Source organism: Lontra canadensis, unplaced genomic scaffold (genome assembly GCF_010015895.1).
Source record: "Lontra canadensis isolate GAN:19392208 unplaced genomic scaffold, GSC_riverotter_1.0 scaffold82, whole genome shotgun sequence".
In the NCBI taxonomy this organism is placed as follows: Eukaryota; Metazoa; Chordata; class Mammalia; order Carnivora; family Mustelidae; genus Lontra; species Lontra canadensis.
Window position 1 is genome coordinate 7,199,789 of NW_022631076.1, and position 20,229 is coordinate 7,220,017.

Sequence of the window (20,229 nt, forward strand, 5' to 3'; positions counted from 1 at the left end):
CCTTCGTCCCTCCTACTTTTCCCCGCCCCCACCTGGAGACGTCACAAAGAGTGACGTATAAAGAGAACAATCACAGTCCGTCCCCTCGTGAGCCAGTAGGGAGAGGGGAGGGAGGGGAGGGGGGAGGGGAAAGGACGGAAGGGGAAGGCTTCGGGGACGGGCTTGCCCCGGTCGCCCAATCAGAGAGCTCTGGGGAGGAGCGGGGCGGGGCCCGAGAAGAGGGTGGGGGGGTGGGGCTAGGGAAAGGAATTAGAAGGCTGCGGGGAGGAGAGGGCGGGCTCCCAGAGATTAAAAGCAGCCAATCAGAGCTCGCCGGCTTCATTCGGAGCGCGGCGTGGGGCGTCGCCGCCGCCGCGCGCGCCGGGGGCTGGTTAAGGCCATGAAACAAAAGAAACCCTGAGAGGGGAGCCGCTGCCACCTCCTGCAGCCCGCCCCGCTGCCGTCCCCACCCACCCACCTAGTTACCTACCTCTGCCTCCTTCCTCTGCCCCTCCACCCCGCCCTCTCCAGTCTCCGGGCGGCCCTGGCGCTCCTCCGCCTGGGTCGCCAGCCCCGCCGCCTCCCCAGAGGAAAGGTGTTTGCGCGCTGAGCAGGGCCCGAGCCCTGTCCGCCATGGGGCTCGCCGCCCGCCGCGCCTGACCCGGCCGCCGCCGCCGCCGCCGCCATTGACAGCACGCCGCCGCGATGCCGAGCGGCAGCTCCGCGGCCCTGGCCCTGGCGGCGGCCCCGGCCCCCCTGCCGCAGCCGCCTCCACCGCCGCCGCTGCCGCCGCCCGCGGGCGGCCCGGAGCTGGAGGGGGACGGGCTCCTGCTGAGGGAGCGCCTGGCCGCGCTAGGCCTCGACGACCCCAGCCCGGCGGAGCCCGGTACCCCGGCGCTTCGGGCCGCGGCGGCGGCGGCGCAAGGCCAGGCCCGGCGGGCGGCGGGGCTGTCTCCGGAGGAGCGGGCTCCGCCCGGCCGGCCCGGGCCCCCGGAGGCGCCCGAGCTGGAGCTGGAGGAGGACGAGGAGGAGGAGGAGGGGGAGGAAGCGGAGCTGGACGGAGACCTGCTGGAGGAGGAGGAGCTGGAGGAGGCAGAGGAGGAGGACCGACCGTCGCTGCTGCTGCTGTCGCCGCCCGCGGCCGCCGCCTCCCAGACCCAACCGATCCCGGGCGGGTCCCTGGGGTCGGTGCTGCTGCCCGCCGCCAGCTTCGATGCCCGGGAGGCGGCCGCGGCGGCCGCGGCGGCGGGGGTGCTCTACGGAGGGGACGATGCCCAGGGCATGATGGCGGCGATGCTGTCCCACGCCTACGGCCCCGGCGGCTGCGGGGCGGCGGCGGCGGCCGCCCTAAACGGGGAGCAGGCGGCCCTGCTCCGGAGGAAGAGCGTCAACACCACTGAGTGCGTCCCGGTGCCCAGCTCCGAGCATGTCGCCGAGATTGTCGGTCGCCAGGGTGAGTGCGGCAGGGAGGAGGGGAGTCCCCCTGGGCTTGGCCCCCCGGGCGTGGGTGGGGAGACGAAAGAAAAGAGCTCCGGGCAGCAACACTGAACCCGGCGAGTCCCCCAAGTCCATCGCGAAGGGGTCTGCGAGGAACCGTGGTAAATGAGATGAGAAGATGGGTCACCTTGCGAAAAACCACGCTATCCCGCTGGTTTTTGCGTGGTAGAAGGTGTTAAGTTTCTGGAGCCACCCAATCCGGTGGTGTTCACTTTACTCGGGCTGTATTCGTGGAACAGTAGGCTGGCGTGGCACCAAAAACCTCAGTGAGGTGGTAAAAGGTCGGGATTCGGTGGATTCGGTGTTGTGCACGGAAAGCTGAGAGATTGCAAGTTTGCGCATCCGACTGTCTTATAAAAAGCACTCAGCTTTATCTTACAGCCCTCGTTTGGGTGAAGAAATTGACAGAAATGGAGGCTTTGTATAAAGAGCTCGTTCGAGAGGGAAGGGAATGTTCAAGTGGTGGGTAAAACCATCACCCCCCTTTACCCCTCCGCTATTCAGAAACTTAGCTTTTGAAGAGCAGCCTAATTCTGATTTTTTTGTATTCTCTTTTGATACATTTGAACCCTGGGAAAGGCACATTGGTTATCTTTTAGAACACTTGCATTGTACACGATGAAGAAAAAATGGACAGTAAGGTAATTGAGTTAAGGAACTTTATGCGTGTATACAGTTTTCAGTAAATTCTCTTCACTTGCCAGCACACCAGCACTGCAGACAGACTCCTCCCACATTGTTCAGACAAAGGACCTATGTCTCAGATTCCAGGAGTAGATTTGTGAAGGTGGGGGAAGGGGATGCCCAGAGTACCTCAGTATCCGACATTTTTAGGGAAGGTCCTCTGCACTTTAGCATAGCTTTTTCTCCTGTACTAAGGGAGTAAATATTACCCCCAGCCGCCTTGTTACAATGTAGCTTAGCCCGGTTGATGCTTTTCTCTCTACTGTTAGGTTGAGAGCATTGTTGGGGTCAAATAAAGAGAAATAATGGCGCTGCTGCTTAAATGATCTCATCTTTCCCAAGTGGTCTAAAGTACACATAAATAAGAGGTCTGTGGAAATGGTGGTTTCAAATATCAGAGTTGGCTCATTTCTTACCTCTCAGATTTTAATAAGAAAAACCCGTCTGAAATCTGGGTAAAGGAGATAGCTTATTCAGACTGCCTGATGACTGGTACTTTAAAGGCACAGTTCAAAGCTGGTACCATTCAATTGAGAGTTTATGGCTATAGTTAGTTCATAAGATTCAGACGCCTTGTTTTTTGTTTGCTTTATTTGGGTGGGTTTTGAGAGGGGAGTTTTGCAATACTTACGGATACTAATCCAGGAGAGCACTGTTTCACCTTACATAGCATAAAATTGTAATATCTCAGTTGAAAAGTCCAGAATAAGTTGGCCATTCAGTTAAGAACATCAAGGAATTACTGTGTTTCAAGTTTCTGTTTTGCCAGGTGTTGAGTTTATGGCAGTTGGAAATGTGAGATTGATCCAGACAAACTTGCTGCTCTTAAAAAACTGTCTAATCAACTGTGGAATGGTACTAAATGAATGTGTAGTTAATGGCACTCTCCACAGTGTGTGACAAACAGTCATACATGTGAGAACATCAACCCCGGAGGGACTTGGAGAATGGGTAGGACTTCAGCAAATAGAGATGAATGACTGAAGAACAATGTGAGGAAAAGTGTGGAGGGATAATAATCTGGGTATAATTAAAAAGTTGTGATTTTTTATTTTTTTATTTTTATTTTATTTATTTATTTTATTTTATTTTTTTTTTTTTTGGATACTTGGGGTCTTAAAAGGGGTGTGTGTGGTTAAAAAGGGGCTGGGAAGGTGTGCCTTCTGGCCAGAGTATGAAAAACCCTTAATGCTGTACTAGGATGGCGCTTCCTCAGCACAAGTTGCTTCAGTGTGCTTATGGTGCCAGTTGACGGTGAGAAAAGAACATTTACTTGCCAGTTTGAGGGACAAGATAATGAAATCTTTTGTATATTTAGTTTAATACAAATGATACAAACTTTTGTCTTTATCTGTATTGTACCCTTTAAAACACCAAAAAATGGTCCCTAATTGCACAAAATGTTGTCTTTATACAAATCCATTATTTAAAAGTAAACTGAATTCATTCCCAGCTTTTATTTTGTACCATCTATTAAAATAATTTAACATTTTATAATTTATTTAATAGCAAATGAGATAAAGTCTTTGGTTTTTCTGTGCTTATTGGGCTGTGTTTATTGGTTAATAAGGAAATGTGGTTCTATTTATGTCTTAGGACATGGAGACAAATTGCTGACTATTCCTCTTACACTTTATAGTTCCCAGAGTTAACAGTACTGTTACAAGTATGTCATCATCCTCTATATTCTCTTAAGAGCCTAAAGTCTTACCCCCTTTTCCTGCCTCTAGTGGATCATTGACCCCTTTGCTACCTCCACCCCTCCACCGTAATAAAACATGTGAAGTGTTTTCCCACTCATGGAGGACAAGGCACCTTATAATGTTTGCATATTTTTGTTTTTAAAGATTTTGTTTATTTATTTGAGAGAGAAGGAGCACATGAGTGGGGAGGGGCAGAAGGAGAGGGAGGAAGAATCTGATGGAGACTCCACACTGAGAATGGAGCCCAGTGCGGGGCTGGATCCTGTGACTGAAAGACTGTCACCTGAGCCAAGACCTGAGTCAGACACTTAACCCACTGAGTGAGCCACCCAGGCACCCCTGCACTTTAAAAGTGTGATAATTTGTCTTTTCTCTAAGTGAATAAAGAGGGCAAATCACTTAATTTACTTGTTTGCTTTGGATGAACTAAATTTTCATTCTAAAGAATTAACTGTTCTTGCCATTTTATTCATTACCTGAAATCATAATTTTCTGTTTGCCATCTCTTAATTGGTTTTGGAAATAATTATGACACAGATGGAGACATTTCTGACTTCAGCTCTGAAGCAAAGGGTAGGACAAATGGAATTCTGAGTCATATAGACTAGAACTCATGTAAATGGCCTCTGGGTTCCAGTATCTTTCAAAGAAAACAAACAAACAAACTGCTGCTTTTGATAGTGATGAAAGTTGGCAGTGTTGACCTCATATATGTACTCCCCAGTAGCATATGGTCATTTGCAAATGTTAAATTGGCCCCTTCTTTTAAGCGTTGCATCTCATATTGAAAACAACCATACTGTAAAATAAAGCTAGGAACTAGGAGAGGCTTTTTGTATAATCATAGATGTTTTAGAATATGGACATTGAGGGTGAACCTGACAATAGACTTAACTTATGTTAAATGTACTACCTGCAGGACACGTTCACAGTGGTTAACTAGAGGTTTAAGGCAGTGGATTTGGTTCTAATTTGTACAGTCGTTGATACCCAATTGGACTAAAAAAACTCTATACCCATTCTTAACTACATTATAAGGAAATATTAAATGTCATAAAGTCAGTTGTTTTACAAACTTGTACCTCAGGGTTTTATGTTACTGTTTAAACTTAATGTGGGTCCTCAGCTATTTTCGTTAGTGACTTTATATGTGTGTTTTCTAGTCTCTAGTCTGGAAAAGTCATCTTCAGCTTTTTTTTTTTTTTTTTTATTGTACACCTTGTCAAACAAATTAAGCTTGTACTCCCAATGTCTGAATATTAATGTATGAATGATACATATGTACTATAAAACATGTAAAGAATTTAAAGAATGGGGTAAAAATGGAAATTGGAGTTCTAATTTTTATTTTCCTGCACTCCAGTTGAGTTTCTTGTACCTTACTTTGGCTGTGGCTGAGCTAGACCCCTTTGGAAATTGTTTTTAAATTTATATTGAGCTACTCTGTCTCCACTGATTCCCAGTGGTTTTGTACATGGTCACTTTTTGAATAATGAAGATGTTACAGTGTTTCAAGTTGTCATAAATGCATCCTTGTGACATTTTTCCCGTTTCATTGGGGTAGAACCACTCTTCAGGTTTTAACACAACTAAAATAAGTTGTATGCTTATTTGTGTATGTCTGTCTGACAGAAAAAGAGAAACTTGGGTCTTGCCATACATAAATTCCCTATTCAAGAAGAAACACATTTCATGAGGACAGAATGTTTCAGAACATTCTACATTGCTAAAATACAATGTCTTTTTTTTTTTTTTTTATGGAGAAGGAGGGATTGTTGACCTTCTCTTTGCCAGGTACTACAGTCCTGCTAGGCCATGATCCCCATTTTACAGATGTAGAAACTGGATGGCTGAAAGATACCCTCTTCAAAAACTGGAACTTATATTTAGACCAGTTTAACATCAAAGATTTAAGTTGCTGCTTCTGTATTCAAGCATCCTGCTCAGGAAGGTTAATGATATTTGGGTTAATTTCTGCCCTAATCATGAACTTTGGGATACTCTATTTCTAGTTTGGATAACTTAGTATCTTAACTATCCAAATTAATTTACTTAATAAAATTGCTATCTCTGCTACCCAGAAAGCACAGTTATCATCCTAATATTCTCATTCTCCTATGCCTAACTAAAAAGTCTGTCATTTATAGTTCAGAAAGTGAATTTGTGTTATATACATGGTAGCTTTAAAAAGCAGATATTGTAAGTTCTAGGCTTTAAAATTTAAATTTAGTTGGTAACAGTTGTATTAGCTCTAGGACCATTGGGAAAGGTTCAATGATATTGTTTTGCAAATGGGTGGGGAATCTACTGCCTGTTCTTCCTGCCTTATTCAGCTAATGACCTATTTTGATACACTAGGAGGAAATGGAAAATAAAGTAGTAACATAAGGGTGTATTTTCTACCCCCTGGTTACCAACAATCTAAAAATGATCCAGGGTGTAAAGTATTTGGAAAGTGTTACTATGTTAGAGATTTCTCTTTAGAAATTTTTCAACAAATTTTATGGGTTGAAATTTTGGGTAGCTCTTCTTACATCTTAAGTTTTCAAGGGAAGAGGTAGCATTTAGTTATAAGATAGTGCTTAAAGCCTGCTTACCCCTCTCGCTACCCCTGCATTCTGCCTACTTGTGATCTCTCTGTGTCAAACAAATAAAATCTTTAAAAAAAATTTTTTTTAAAGATAGTGCTTAATTTGTCGATTTGATTTTGAATGAGTTTAATATTTGTACATATTGAAGGATTTAATACTTTTGCCTTAAACTGAATACAAAAATGTTTCAGAATGCATGTTTAATATAAAAACTACCCCAGATTCCCTGAACAGTGTCTGCTCAACTGTGGTATATTGGAAAGAATCAGCAGTCAGAAATTAAAATTCCTAAATTTGATTACTCTACCAGTAATTCACTTTGTGATCTTGGAAAAGTCACTTAAACTCCCTAGGCTTTAGATACCTCCTCAGACGGATGTAATCTTATCTGTAATACCTCTGGACACTGATATACAAATAAATTGAAACACATGAAACTTTAAGTGATAAGTACATATTTTTGTTAAGTTAAATCTGAAACTAAGTTGAACCACTCTTTCATGTACTTTCTTGGCTTTAGCAGTTTCACACATTATATTCTTCTAATGCAAAAGAACTAGACCCAACTGGTATCTGAATGTCTGTTGGCTACATGGCATTTCTGTGCAGATGGGTTTAAATTATGTTGTGATAACAAAGCCCAGGATCTCAATATTAAAACAATAAAGGTTTATTATTCGCAGGGGTGCTGCTTATTTCAGTCATTCAGGAACTTAGGCTAACACAGCGGCCACCATCTCAAGTGTTCACTGGTCTTCCCATGTGCCTGCAGGATAAGAGACAGTGGAGTAAGACATACTGGTCTTTTTTTTTTTTTTTTTAAGATTTTATTTATTTATTTGACAGATCACAAGTAGACAGAGAGGCAGACAGAGAGAAGGGGGAAGCAGCTCCCCGCTGAATAGAGAGCCCAATGCAGGGCTTGATCCCAGGACCCCGAGATCATGACCTGAGCCAAAGGCAGAGGCTTAACCCACTGAGCCACCCAGGAGCCCCAGGACACGCTAGTCTTTAAATGTTAAACCCGGAAGTAGTAATTACATCTGCTCATATTTCATTAATTAGAGCAAGTCATCTGACCACACCTACCTTCAAGTAGGTGAGAAAGTCCATTACAACCATGTGCCCACAGAAGAGAGCTAGAATATTAGTGAATGGCCATGTTGACTACCACAGTATTATTTTATGATCAAAAGAATTATTACAGAATTTTTAATTTTATTTATGCTATGTAGAATTTGTAATTTAAAGTTGAATTCCCAATTGAAAAAAAGAGAAAAGTGTAATTTCAGTTTAAAAACTCCTTTAGAAAACTCCAAATAAATTATGGAAAATTTATTTTGAAACCCAACTGATCTTCAGGTGGATTCTAAAGTGATGGGTTTTTTTATTATTATTAAACTGCATCTTAATGCCTCCCAGATGGCTTATATACCATAATTTGTGGCTTTACTTTAATTTTTTTCCCCATGCCACCATACAGGGGTATCATATGGACATTTGTAAAGATTAAATCTGATACTTAAACTTTTAAAATAAATTTCCAGTATTAGTGTTGCTAAGCCCAACTATATACTAAATTGAATGTATGCAAAGCCTAAGTCTATTGGATGAGATCGAATCTTTATTCCATGACTGATTCTGAAAATTTTAAGTTGCACTGCATAACATTTAGAACCTCTTTGATGCCACTGTTTGGGATTTAAGAACAATTCATGTGGGCATGGTTTGTTTCCTTTGTCCAGTAAGCAAAAACTGCAATTCAGTGTATGCAGGGAAGCCTGATTTGACTACAGTTAAAGTTGTATCATGGAATAATAAGACTAGGACTTAAAATGGTAAAGACAGTTCTTCAGTGAAAATTATAGGTGTAGTTGAAAATTAGCATGAAGTAGTTGGTCTTTTTAACATGGTTGGAAGAGAGTGGGGAGGGAATAGTTCCAAACAGCTAAAAAATTTCCCAAAAGGGTTACTGTTGTAAAAGATTTGCATTTTAGGCTGACCTTTTTATTACTGTTCCTTCTTCTGTACCATTCTTCCCTTTGACTTCTACCTTTCCATCAGTATCATTTTAGTATACTGTAGGAAAGGACATTGGAGCCTGGAGTTAGAAAACTTGTTAGAGACTTGGTTTCACCATTTGTTGCCTGTGACCTTGGACAAATCAGTTAACCTTGCAGAGTCTCTATTGTGGAAAAACCCTGTTCCATCAACTTGTTCTTCCTGGGCCCTTCCTACACCCCATTTGTTGTGGGGATCAAGTTTGAGAAGATGTCATTAGTACAGACACATGGCATAATTGCAAGTGTAGAGATAATAAACTATATATGGAGTAGGATAAAGTTTATACCTTTTTTTTTTTTACTGCAAGGTTTGTACTCTGAGAAAATGCTAGTTAAAAATAAAAATTATCACATTATTTTGTTTTCCCAGGGTATAGCAATAACTAAATGATGCACAGTGTATTTTTTAAAGTTTACAAATGAATCTGATTCTATTATATGGTACCCAAACAGAAGTAATTCTAAGGTTTCTATTAACATCCTCCAGAAGGGATAAACCTAATTTTAAAATCCTCAATTAGGAAACTTATTTGACCATTCATCTCTAATTTACACCCTCTTCTAGCTTTAGAGAAAGGCCAAATGTGAGCCCTTTTTTTAATTATTAACTATTTCAGTCCTCTTTTCTAAGTGAAAACAGAGGGGGCATTTTAAATTTAGTTTAAGAATCAAGTAGAAACTGAGGCGGGTTGAGAGAATGGTGTATTTAGGGGTCATCGGTTTATAATTCTGGGCTTCAGTTTTCCTTGTGTATAAAATGAGATTGAGCTAGATTATTTCTTAGAGCGCTTACATTCTGATTTTTGTCCAAAAAGAATCCCTAATATCATGCAAAATTACACCAGATTTCAAATTCCCATTTAGGTTGACTTAAACATATCTCCTCCAAGTTTTGTATAATCTAAATACAAGTTTTATCTTTAGGAGGTAAATTCCTTAAGTGTTTTCAGCTTCCTATAGAAAATTGGTTTGTTTGTTTTTTTTAATGGTAAACCTTCAAGCGTGTGAGACAGTTTATCTCATCTGATCCATTCTCCGTTCCACCGCACACATAAGTAAACAGATCTATGGGGATATAAGTAACATACCCAGGGCCTCGAGCTAATAGAATTAAAGACTTTAACACTCATATCTCATTAAGTGGTAGAGCAAGCTGACAAAGGCTCAGTAAGGATATAGAAGGTTTGAACACCACCACCAATATAAGAAAAGAAAATAAGAGATTGATATCTGTACAGGAACGTGTGTAGACATCAAATCCTTCTGGCGCTTGGAGCTGATACAAGTCAGTGAGGGCAAGCACTGAATTTTAGTCATCTTTGCATCCTTGGTGTCAGTTAAAGTACCTGAAGCAAAGTAAATACTTGCTGCTTATTTTATTGAACTGGATTATCGGATTAGATTTGCCATTGTACTACTACTGTTTTAGTTTCCATATTACAGAAATTGGGATTTTCTTCTCTTACCTTAGTCCCCAACCATTTATGTAAGGAGCCAGTCAACCTGAGATCAACTTTGTTTAAGGGCAGTAGACATGTACTTGACTTAAGGCATTAGATGTCAATATGAATACTGATAACAACAGAACTAAAATCCTATAAATGAAGCTATTTGAAGTTATGTCAGTGATATTTACAATGAGACTGTATTCTTCACAAATAATTTCAGAGGATTTTGACTAGAAGAGCTACAAGGACACTTGAACCTTAGAAAGGAAAGCTATTACTTGTATATTGTGCATTTAGGGATAGTTTACATTGCTAATCTAAACAGTTTATTTAAATTTTGAGTTAAGTTTGTGTACATAAGAAACACTGTTACTGGGATTTAGCTGATATTCATCAGTCTTTGAAGATATATTACTGAAATTGAGTTCCTGTAAAATTAAAGGAGCTTTTGAATGGTGTGTCTAGGCTAGCTCATGAGGAGAAGGACCACCCTCGTTCTAATATATCATGGAACATGAAATAATGTGTTTCTCTAGTGCTTTTAGAGAAAAATTGTATGGAGTAGTAAGAGGAGATTGTGGTTATTAAGACAATATGGGTTTGAGATCTGGCTTTCCAGCTGGGAGATCTTGAGCAATTCAGTTAAAGTCTTTCCTACCCTGCTTAAATCACTGTTATGATGATTAAATGAGAATATATCTAGAAGAGTTTGGAAAACTGGAAAGGGTGCTACAGATTTTTATTATTTCTTTTTTTTTTTTTTTTAAGATTTTATTTAAGTAGGCAGAGGCAGGCAGAGAGAGAGGAAGGGAAGCAGGTTCCCTGCTGAGCAGAGAGCCCTATGTGGGGCTCAATCCCAGGACCCTGGGATCATGACCTGAGCCGAAGGCAGAGGCTTTAACCCACTGAGCCACCCAGGTGCCCCAAATTTTTATTATTTCAAAGCTAAGGGTATTAGATCATTTTACTCAGGAAATAATTGAAGCAGTGTTTTGGGGGTGATGGGGTAGTCTGAAAGAGTACCCTTTGCTGAAATACCTACTTGAATAATGGGCATAATAATAAGCATTTTTAATACATGATTTCATTTAATCCTCGCGAAAACCAAGTGAAAGAAATATCTTTAATCAGTCTCACCCATGAAGAAGAGATAAAGGTTTAGTGACCTGCTAAAGTTCACAAAGCAGGTTAATAATGATCCAAAGTCTAATGTTCCCAACCATTACTCAACCTACCTTTCCTTGAGGAGAGGAAGAATAGGTGTGTGTGTGTGTGTGTGTGTGTGTGTGAGAGAGAGAGAGAAATAACAGAGTATCTGATTGTCCCAAGTGCTTTTACGACCAAAAGAGAAGCAGTGACAGTATTTCCTAGGAGAAGGGGGACTTGGTCAAAAAATTTACGCATTGGAAGGGACCTAGAGGTTGAATGACCTAGCATTGAAACCAGGAGTAATTGGTGATAGATTAGAACCAAGGCCTACAATCAGTTTTCTGCTTCCTACATTGTTTCCTTGCTTGCCTTGGAAGATTCATATGCCGTAGCCATAATAATAAGAACCAGTACCGTTGTACTATTACTGAGTTCATAGAGCCCTTCACATAGCCTCATCTTCTAAATGGCCATGTTTGTTACTCAAAGCTATAAGGTTTGGAGGGGAAGTACCAGGAGGAAGTTTTCCATGTTATTTAGGGAAATATCTGAGTAGAGATAGAAGAGGAACAAGACATGTTTAGGAGATAATAAAGATTAAGAAAAGGTAGGTTCTGGCTGCTTGATGGGAGAGAGTTGGTGAGGGGAAGATTTTAATGTCAAGCCAGGGAGTTCTAATTTTCTCAAAGATAAAGAGCTACTCAGGGAGTTTTCCCTCCCCCCTCCTTATTTAAAGAAAGTGTGTATATTGTGTGTACATACACTGATACCCTAGTAGGATCCTTTTTCCTCAAAACAAAACAATTGGGGGAAATTTTTGAAGAAAGTTATATGCCAAGGATGACCCAAAGTTAAAATAAACACATAAGACAGTCTGGTGTTTGTAAGGGTTTTAACTTCTTCCAGTCACCTTATATGTAAGATGCATGTAATTTATGGAGTGACTGGAAAATACAATGAATTTCTGGAAAACAAAATACTCTGTCAAAAATCAGCAACACTGGGGTGCCTGGGTGGCTCAGTCGGTTAAGTGGCTGCCTTCGGCTCGGGTCATGATCCCAGAGTCCTGGGATCAAGCCCCGCATCAGGCTCCCTGCTCAGTGGGGAGTGTGCTTCTCCCTCTCCCTCTGCCTGCGGCTCTGCCTACTTGTACTCTCTGTCAAATAAATAAATAAAATCTTTTTAAAAAATCAGCAACACTTCCCATAACATTTGGAGCTACTGACTACTACTTTTAACCTGTTCCGTGATACCACCGCCCCATCCTCCGCAAAAGAACACTTGGCATTGCAGCTCTGTGTACACCTGTTTGGAACACGTTGAGCTTTGCGTTGTTGGGTTGTTTTTTCCCCCCTTTTTAAATGTTGATTGCAACCTACTAAATTAATATAGTAAACCATGGCCTGAGAAACACTGACGATCCCATCATTTCAGTTCTTTTCTTTTAACTCCTCTCCGAGCAGGGGATCTCTCCCTCTTAATCACTGACATGTTTGGTGGGAGAGGTTCTCTTTACCCTGAAAAAGCAAGATGGGACCTTTGCCGTACCAGGGAGTGCAGGGACCATAATTCTGGCTGCAGCTAAAGGGTTTTAAGGCAAACACAGCTCTAGTCTCAGTGATATAGAAAGAGGAAATGGGTTCTTATACCAAAGTCTCTAAGTCGGAGACTTTTTTATTTGGGTAATTTACTTCCAAATCCAAATAAAATTATAACTATTAAAGTTGGTGCTATCCTAGTTCTTAACCTCTGCATATTCTGGTATACAGCTTGCCATAGGTTGGTTTTGGTCAATAGCTATAAGAAAACCGTTATTAGGGCATCTGGATGGCTCAGTCATTTGAACCTCTGCTTTCTGCTCAGGTTGTGATCCCAGGGCCTGGGATCAGTTCTTAGTCAGGCTACATGCTCAGCTGGGAGTCTGCTTCTCCCTCTGCCTGCCGTTCTCCTGCTTGTACCTGGTGCTCTCTATCTCTGTCAAATAAGTAAAATCTTTAAAAAAAAAAAAATTGCTAGTCCTTACCTCTTAGAATTAAAAAGCCTTGTTCACATTTGAAGTTATGATATCATTTGCCCTGCTGTTCATACAGTCTAAAATAATATCAGTCAGTTCTAGCCAAAGATTGATTAATATTCTAAGTCTAGTAAAATGGGTCATTTCTTTGTATTTTTAAAATTTTTTCTGATTTAATTATTTTTCTTGGAAAAAGCTAATGCATTTGTATGGTTCATAATTATAAAAAATTAGAGTGTAAAGGGAAATTAAGTCTCTCTCCTACCCTGTCCCCCTAAATCAACCAGTTTTATGACTGCATTGTATTCCATTATATGGCTATACTGACCACATGCTAATACAAACAATTAAGTAATATAATACAGAGGTCATTTTGCACCTGTGCAAGTATTTCTACAGAATCAATTCTATGAGTGGGATTGTAGAGGCAGAAGGATCCATGCAGTTGTAATTTTGATAAATAATGCAAAGTGCCGTCAGGCCATTCATACTCTCAGCAGCTAAATATGAAGGTCCTTTTCCCTGTTCTTACTAGCTTTGATACTGGATATTCTTAGAGGTGGAAAAAGATACCTCAGTTCATGTGAAAATGGGAATTTCATGGTCCATAGCCATTTATTTATTTCCTTTTCTATGAGCTGTCTGTTTCTTTTCTTTTCTTTTAAGATTTTATTTATTTGACAGAGAGAGATCACAAGTAGGGAAAGAGGCAGGCAGAGGGAGAGGGGGAAGCAGGCTGTCTGCTGAGCAGAGAGCCCGAAGTAGGGCTCGATCCCAGGACTCTGGGATCATGACCTGAGCTGAAGGCAGAGCCTTAACCCGCTGAGCCACCTCTATGCCCTGAGCTGTTTCTTTTAATGTGCAGTCTGATTTATCTATACTCTTAAGGCTTATGAGTTTTTTGCCCCTCTGAGATTATAAATTCTTCCATGATTTTTTTTAAATATCTTAAGACTTTTCAGATTGAAAGTCAATCTAAAATACTCCAAAAAGCTTTTTAACCTTCTTCACCTTTAAAATAATAAAACAAGTTTGTTTTCTCTTTAGTTTGTGTTGCCTATTTAGAACTCTCCCTATTCAAGTTTTCCCAACTTTAGAGTATATATATTCTAGAAATCATGTGTTAGTTGTTTGAAATTCATAATATGTATGTTCCTGTAGAAACAGTATTATGATTGATGAGGCTTCCTATAGTCCTAATCTGAGTTGAGGCTAGTGTGTGGTCGGTATTACGGAGGGCACGTGTTGCATGGAGCACTGGTGTGGTGCATAAACAATGAATGCTGGAACACTGAAAAGAAATAAAATAAAATAAAATGGAAAAGAACTTTCTTAGAAAATTTAGGAGAGAGAACAGATATATTCTTCTGTTTTTGTTGTTAGTGGCTTAAAGGGGTTGGTTTAGCCATCTTCCCAATGACCTTTACCCTTATCTGCAAAACCCATAGACACTGTCTTTGTGGCAGAATTGGCCTCTTCCTCTCCTATCTCAGAAGGGGTTTCTGCTCAGAATGTCTGTCTTCTGTTCTTCCTATTGAGCCAATTATTAAACACCTCTTTGTTAGTACCAGCCATAGGCCAGAGAGTGTTTTGTGTACCTTTAGGCATATTTTCTTAGTTAATAATACACCTATTAGGTATTAAACAAAAAGTATTCTACTAAGGTCAGCTGACAGTTGCTTATAGTCACAGGTATTTATTTGGAGAACTTTACTCGGTTCAGCTTTCTAGTGGTCAGTATTCGTATGGGTTGAGAGGAGCTAACCCCAGACCCTTTTGTTATTTCTCCCTTTGTGCTTAATAGAAATTGCCCAGTGCTTTTCTGCAGGATGAACAGGACCTTCTTCGTTAGAAATGTGATGCTAGCAGACTGCCTTCTTGTTAAGTTGTAGCCCAGAGTATCTGAATAATAACAATAACTGCCCTGGATGTATAGGGTGAACAGTTAGTTATTGGTTGACGTTAGTCTTTCAGAATCTCTTCGGCAGCTCTCTGTCAGTCACGTGTTGATTGGCCTTAGGAAGTACCCTCCGTTCACAGCCCCAAGCGACACCTTCCGTGTTGAATTGAGAGTCTCCTGAAGATTCAGATTCTGTATCAATAAGGAGATATAAAAGTTTTGGGGCGCCTGGGTGGCTCAGTGGGTTAAGCCTCTGCCTTCAGCTCAGGTCATGATCTCAGGGTCCTGGCATCGAGCCCCGTGTTGGGCTCTCTGCTCCACAGGGAGCCTGCTTCCTCCTCTCTCTCTGCCTGCCTCTCTGCCTACTTGTGATCTCTGTCTGTCAAATAAATAAATAAAATCTTTTAAAAAAAAAAGATATAAAAGTTTTATTGCTCTCATCTTCTAACACACTTCCTGTTTTGGAGCAAAAGCAATAACAACTGTCGTATAGTTAAAAGTTACACCATCAACCTAATCTTATAGTTCATTATAGATGTAAACTTAACAGCAGTGCTCTTAGTAGTTAAAACTTCTGAGTTTTATAGCAGCATAAATTCAACTCCTTGTAATAATTTCCTGATAGCCCAAAAGCCACCCTTCTCCCCTTGGCCCTTCTTACCTCATCCAGTTATGTACTAAGTGCTTTCCTTGCAGTTTTGCACCAAGTCTTCTCAGATGAATATAACTTCACATTCAAGTGAACCTAACGCTAAAAGTGTTTTCATGATAGGTACCTAGGATCCAGCAGTGAGGAAAAAAGCCATTTATTTCTTTGTAAGTTTTACATTTTGTTGGAAGGTGAAATAGGTCTAGGTTAAGATACATAAGTCTAGTGGTAGGTTGAATAAAGTTGTGTTGAATGTGTTATAATTGAAGTTAGCATAATCAACTCCTTTCAACAAAGTTGTATTAGCAGCATGGAGCTAGAATAAGAGAGTCTTGAAGAGCTCAGCAAAAAAAGCTTAGCTGCAAAGCAGTATGTATAAGAAAGGCCCAGTGTTCTTATGCAGAAATCAGCACATGCCCTATGGGCACCCCAAAGGCCTGTACTTCCTGTCAACTGCCCAGTGGTTTGGGAATGTTTAGGAAAGGCGCACAAAGCAGTCTTGAGGGATAGGAACCTTCGCAGAGGATGAGACATCTAAACCAAAATCTGTATAGCCAGCAGGAATTAAGCAAGTAGAAGTGGGAGTAAAGAGCCAAGGACAAAGCAGCATTCTAGTCATGGAAGCAAGGAAGCATGGATAGAAGTTTAATATAGTAGAAACTCACGGCAGAGTTTAAGAAGTGAGGAAGGGGAGGAGCACCTGAGTGGCTCACTGGCTTAAGCGTCTGCCTTTGGCTCAGGTCATGATCCTAGGGTCCTGGGAAGGAGCCCTGCATGGATCTCCCTGCTTAGCAAGGAGTGTGCTTGGTCCTCTGCCCCTCCCTTACCCCATGTGCCAGTTCTCTCTCTCTCTCTCTCTCTCTCTCTCAAATAAATGAGTCTTTAAAAAAAGAAGAAGAAGAAGTGAGGAAGGGGAAAAGGAGACCAGTAAGGAGATGTATCTAGAGAGAGGTAACCCAGTCCCAGGTAAAGGGGGCTTTGTGTGCCGCATTGTTTGGACTTTATCCTTATGGTTAAAGGGAGCCGCTAATGCACTTTATGCAAAGAAGTGATCATGTGATCTGTGTTTTATTTAGAAACCACCATTTGACTTAAATGACTATAGAGAATGGGTGGGAGTAAGGTGGGCCTGGAAGCAAGGGGACTTGGGGGAAGGTTGCAGTTATGCAGGTTAGAAACAATATATATGAAGACCTAGTTTTTTTGTTTTGTTTTGTTTTTAAGACTTAGTTTTTATTCATTGTGAGTTTATTGGGGGCAAAAAAGGGGGGGAGGAAAATTTTAAGAAAAAGAACACCCAAAGTGTGACCTATGTCTTTAAGAGCACCTTCATTTTAAGGAACCTAGGAATAACATATGACATATTCATGGGGACAGATCTGTTCTAGCAAGCTTCACATTAAGATCTTTGAAAAGTATAATCCCAGAGTCCTATGCCTTAGTTGTGTATTTGACATTTTAAGTTACACTTTGAAACCCTCTAATCTCACATAGTTGGCACTGGTAATAGGTGATTACTCTAAAAGTTTAAAGAATTATGGATAGTTATTACAGATATTTTATTTTAACTTAAATGCACTTGGGATTTGGGCCAAAGGCTTTTATTTGAAAATGGGTCTGCCAATCTGAGTAGTCTTTTAATAAAATGACATGCAGTGCCCATGTTCCATACAATTTTCAATATGTTTCTTTTGAGTTTAGCAGGAATTTTACAGTGAATGCAGTCATCCTGTGTTAGTTTCTTACCCCAGGCCTTTACAGTTGTCTCACCCATACATAATTCAGCAACACCCTTTTTTTTTTCTTTAAGGTACACATCTTTTACTGAGAGTTTCTTTTTTTTAAGATTTTACTTATTTATTTGAGACAGAGAGCATTAACAGGGGGAGTGGCAGAGGGACAAGCAGACTCCCTGCCAAGCAGGGAGCCCGGACCCAGGGCTGATCACCCAGGACCCTGCAATCATGACCTGAACTGAAGTCAGATGCTTAACTGAGCCACCCAGGCAGCCCTTTATTAAAATTTTCAAAAAATAATCTGCTTCATTTTCATACAAGCATAGTGTCTTTATGCATTCATATTTCACTGATTTATGTCAAAGTTAATTTAGTTAATGTGTGGGTAGGACTAGTATAACCAGATATGAGGATAGCTTAGCCTCAAATTCAGTTGATGTGAGCAGATGCGAGATGGCCTTTGAGCCATGAGCATTGTGCTCATCATGAGTTTTATAGAGTGGAGAGTGATGTTAAAATACGACAACTAGGTGGAAGTTGGTTAAACAACTTCTGTCTTAGAGTTGTGCGAAATTTGAGGTTCTCAGACTGACAGAAAGACCATAGGTTTTGAAGTTAGAGTAGGTTTAACTGTTCTTGTAAGCTTCATTTTCCTTAGCAATAAAAGGAGTGCAGTAACCTAGTTCTTAGGGTTATTGTATAGCTTGAATGAGACAGTAGCTGTTCAGTGTCTTACATGTGCACTAGTGGTTTTTCTTTGCCACCAACATCCTGCAAGGGAGTTATTTTATTACTGTTCTGAAAGTCAGACCTGCATATGGTACAGCTTGCCTGTACACAGTATTCCGTGCATCATTCGCAGTGACTGATAACAAGAAGGAGACAACAGGCATGACTTTTAAGAGGTGTCACCTCCTCCAAGTGAAAGGCCAGCAGACAGGTATACCTGAGGATGGGGGAGCATTTGTGGAGTTGGGAAAGCGTTCTTGTGATCTAGTGACAGGTTTTTGTGATAAAGAAAAAAACTGCCCAGAAGCAGACATGTAGCTTGAAAGGAGCTTTCTGTGATCTGTCTTTATCAGTTTTACTGACATAGATGTTGATTCTTATGAAATATTTTCTTTCTAACAGGTTGTAAAATTAAAGCACTGAGAGCCAAGACAAACACATATATCAAGACACCTGTTCGTGGTGAAGAGCCCATTTTTGTTGTCACTGGACGGAAAGAAGATGTTGCCATGGCCAAAAGAGAAATTCTCTCCGCTGCAGAGCACTTCTCCATGATCCGTGCGTCTCGAAACAAAAATGGCCCTGCCCTGGGAGGGTTGTCATGTAGTCCAAATCTGCCAGGTCAAACCACCGTTCAAGTGAGGGTCCCCTATCGTGTGGTAGGATTGGTCGTTGGGCCCAAAGGAGCAACTATTAAGAGAATTCAGCAGCAGACCCACACATACATAGTAACTCCAAGCAGAGATAAAGAGCCTGTCTTCGAAGTGACAGGGATGCCCGAAAATGTTGACCGAGCACGAGAAGAAATAGAAATGCATATCGCCATGCGTACAGGAAACTATATTGAACTCAATGAAGAAAATGATTTCCATTACAACGGTACCGATGTAAGCTTTGAAGGTGGCACTCTAGGCTCTGCGTGGCTCTCCTCCAATCCTGTTCCTCCTAGCCGCGCAAGAATGATATCCAATTATCGAAACGATAGTTCCAGTTCTCTGGGAAGTGGTTCCACAGATTCCTACTTTGGAAGCAATAGGCTGGCTGACTTCAGTCCAACAAGCCCATTTAGCACAGGAAACTTTTGGTTTGGAGATACACTACCATCTGTAGGCTCAGAAGATCTTGCAGTTGACTCTCCTGCCTTTGACTCTTTACCAACATCTGCTCAAACTATCTGGACTCCGTTTGAACCAGTTAACCCACTCTCTGGCTTTGGGAGTGATCCCTCTGGTAACATGAAGACTCAGCGTAGAGGAAGTCAGCCATCTACTCCTCGTCTGTCTCCTACATTTCCTGAGAGCATTGAACACCCACTTGCTCGGAGGGTTAGGAGCGACCCACCTAGTACAGGCAACCATGTTGGCCTTCCAATATACATCCCTGCTTTTTCTAATGGTACCAATAGTTACTCCTCTTCCAATGGTGGTTCCACCTCTAGCTCACCTCCAGAATCAAGACGAAAGCACGATTGTGTGATTTGCTTTGAGAATGAAGTTATTGCTGCCCTAGTTCCATGTGGCCACAACCTCTTCTGCATGGAATGTGCCAACAAGATCTGTGAAAAGAGAACGCCATCATGTCCAGTTTGCCAGACAGCTGTTACTCAGGCAATCCAAATTCACTCTTAACTATATATATATACATAAATACTATATCTCTATATGGACTCGTAAAGGCATGGGTATAATGGTACCCCCAGTAAACTTCCTAATGAATTCTTATGACTGTTATCAGGCTTTATTGGGATTAGGCTAAAGTTGTTAGTAAACTTATAAAAGGCTGCTATGGTAACACTAAACCTAAGTGGTCTCTTGTCTATTAGTTTGGTTTGAATTATTAATACTATCCTGTAGACCCAGAGACATAGCTTGTATAAGAATCGTTAAAACTGAAGTTCAGCTTGGCTGAGTGAAGATAATCATAGGTTGCGTGAGCCTATGAGCAAAGTTTATACGTCTAGATTTCAGAACAGTGGGTCCCAAAGCCTAGCCACATTAAGAGTTTATGGAGGGTACTTGGCATTACAGATGATCCAGACACTTCCAGTGCTGCCTTCTTTACACTGCCAGTTTTGACAAAACAGGTTC

The 20,229-nt window shown here is 41.3% G+C and overlaps 1 protein-coding gene across 1 annotated transcript in view; it reads left to right on the top strand.

Moving 5' to 3' along the window:
- Nucleotides 1-617: 617 nt before the first annotated feature.
- MEX3C (mex-3 RNA binding family member C) overlaps nucleotides 618-20,229 on the top strand; it is a 20,964-nt gene continuing 1,352 nt past the window's right edge. Inside the window, exons 1-2 of the mRNA XM_032882478.1 lie at nucleotides 618-1,432; nucleotides 18,545-20,229. The exon at nucleotides 18,545-20,229 is cut by the window's right edge and continues 1,352 nt beyond it. Of these exons, the coding sequence (XP_032738369.1) occupies nucleotides 685-1,432; nucleotides 18,545-19,770 (1,974 nt within the window). The 5' untranslated portion in view covers nucleotides 618-684 and the 3' untranslated portion in view covers nucleotides 19,771-20,229. The remainder of the gene's footprint in view (nucleotides 1,433-18,544) is intronic.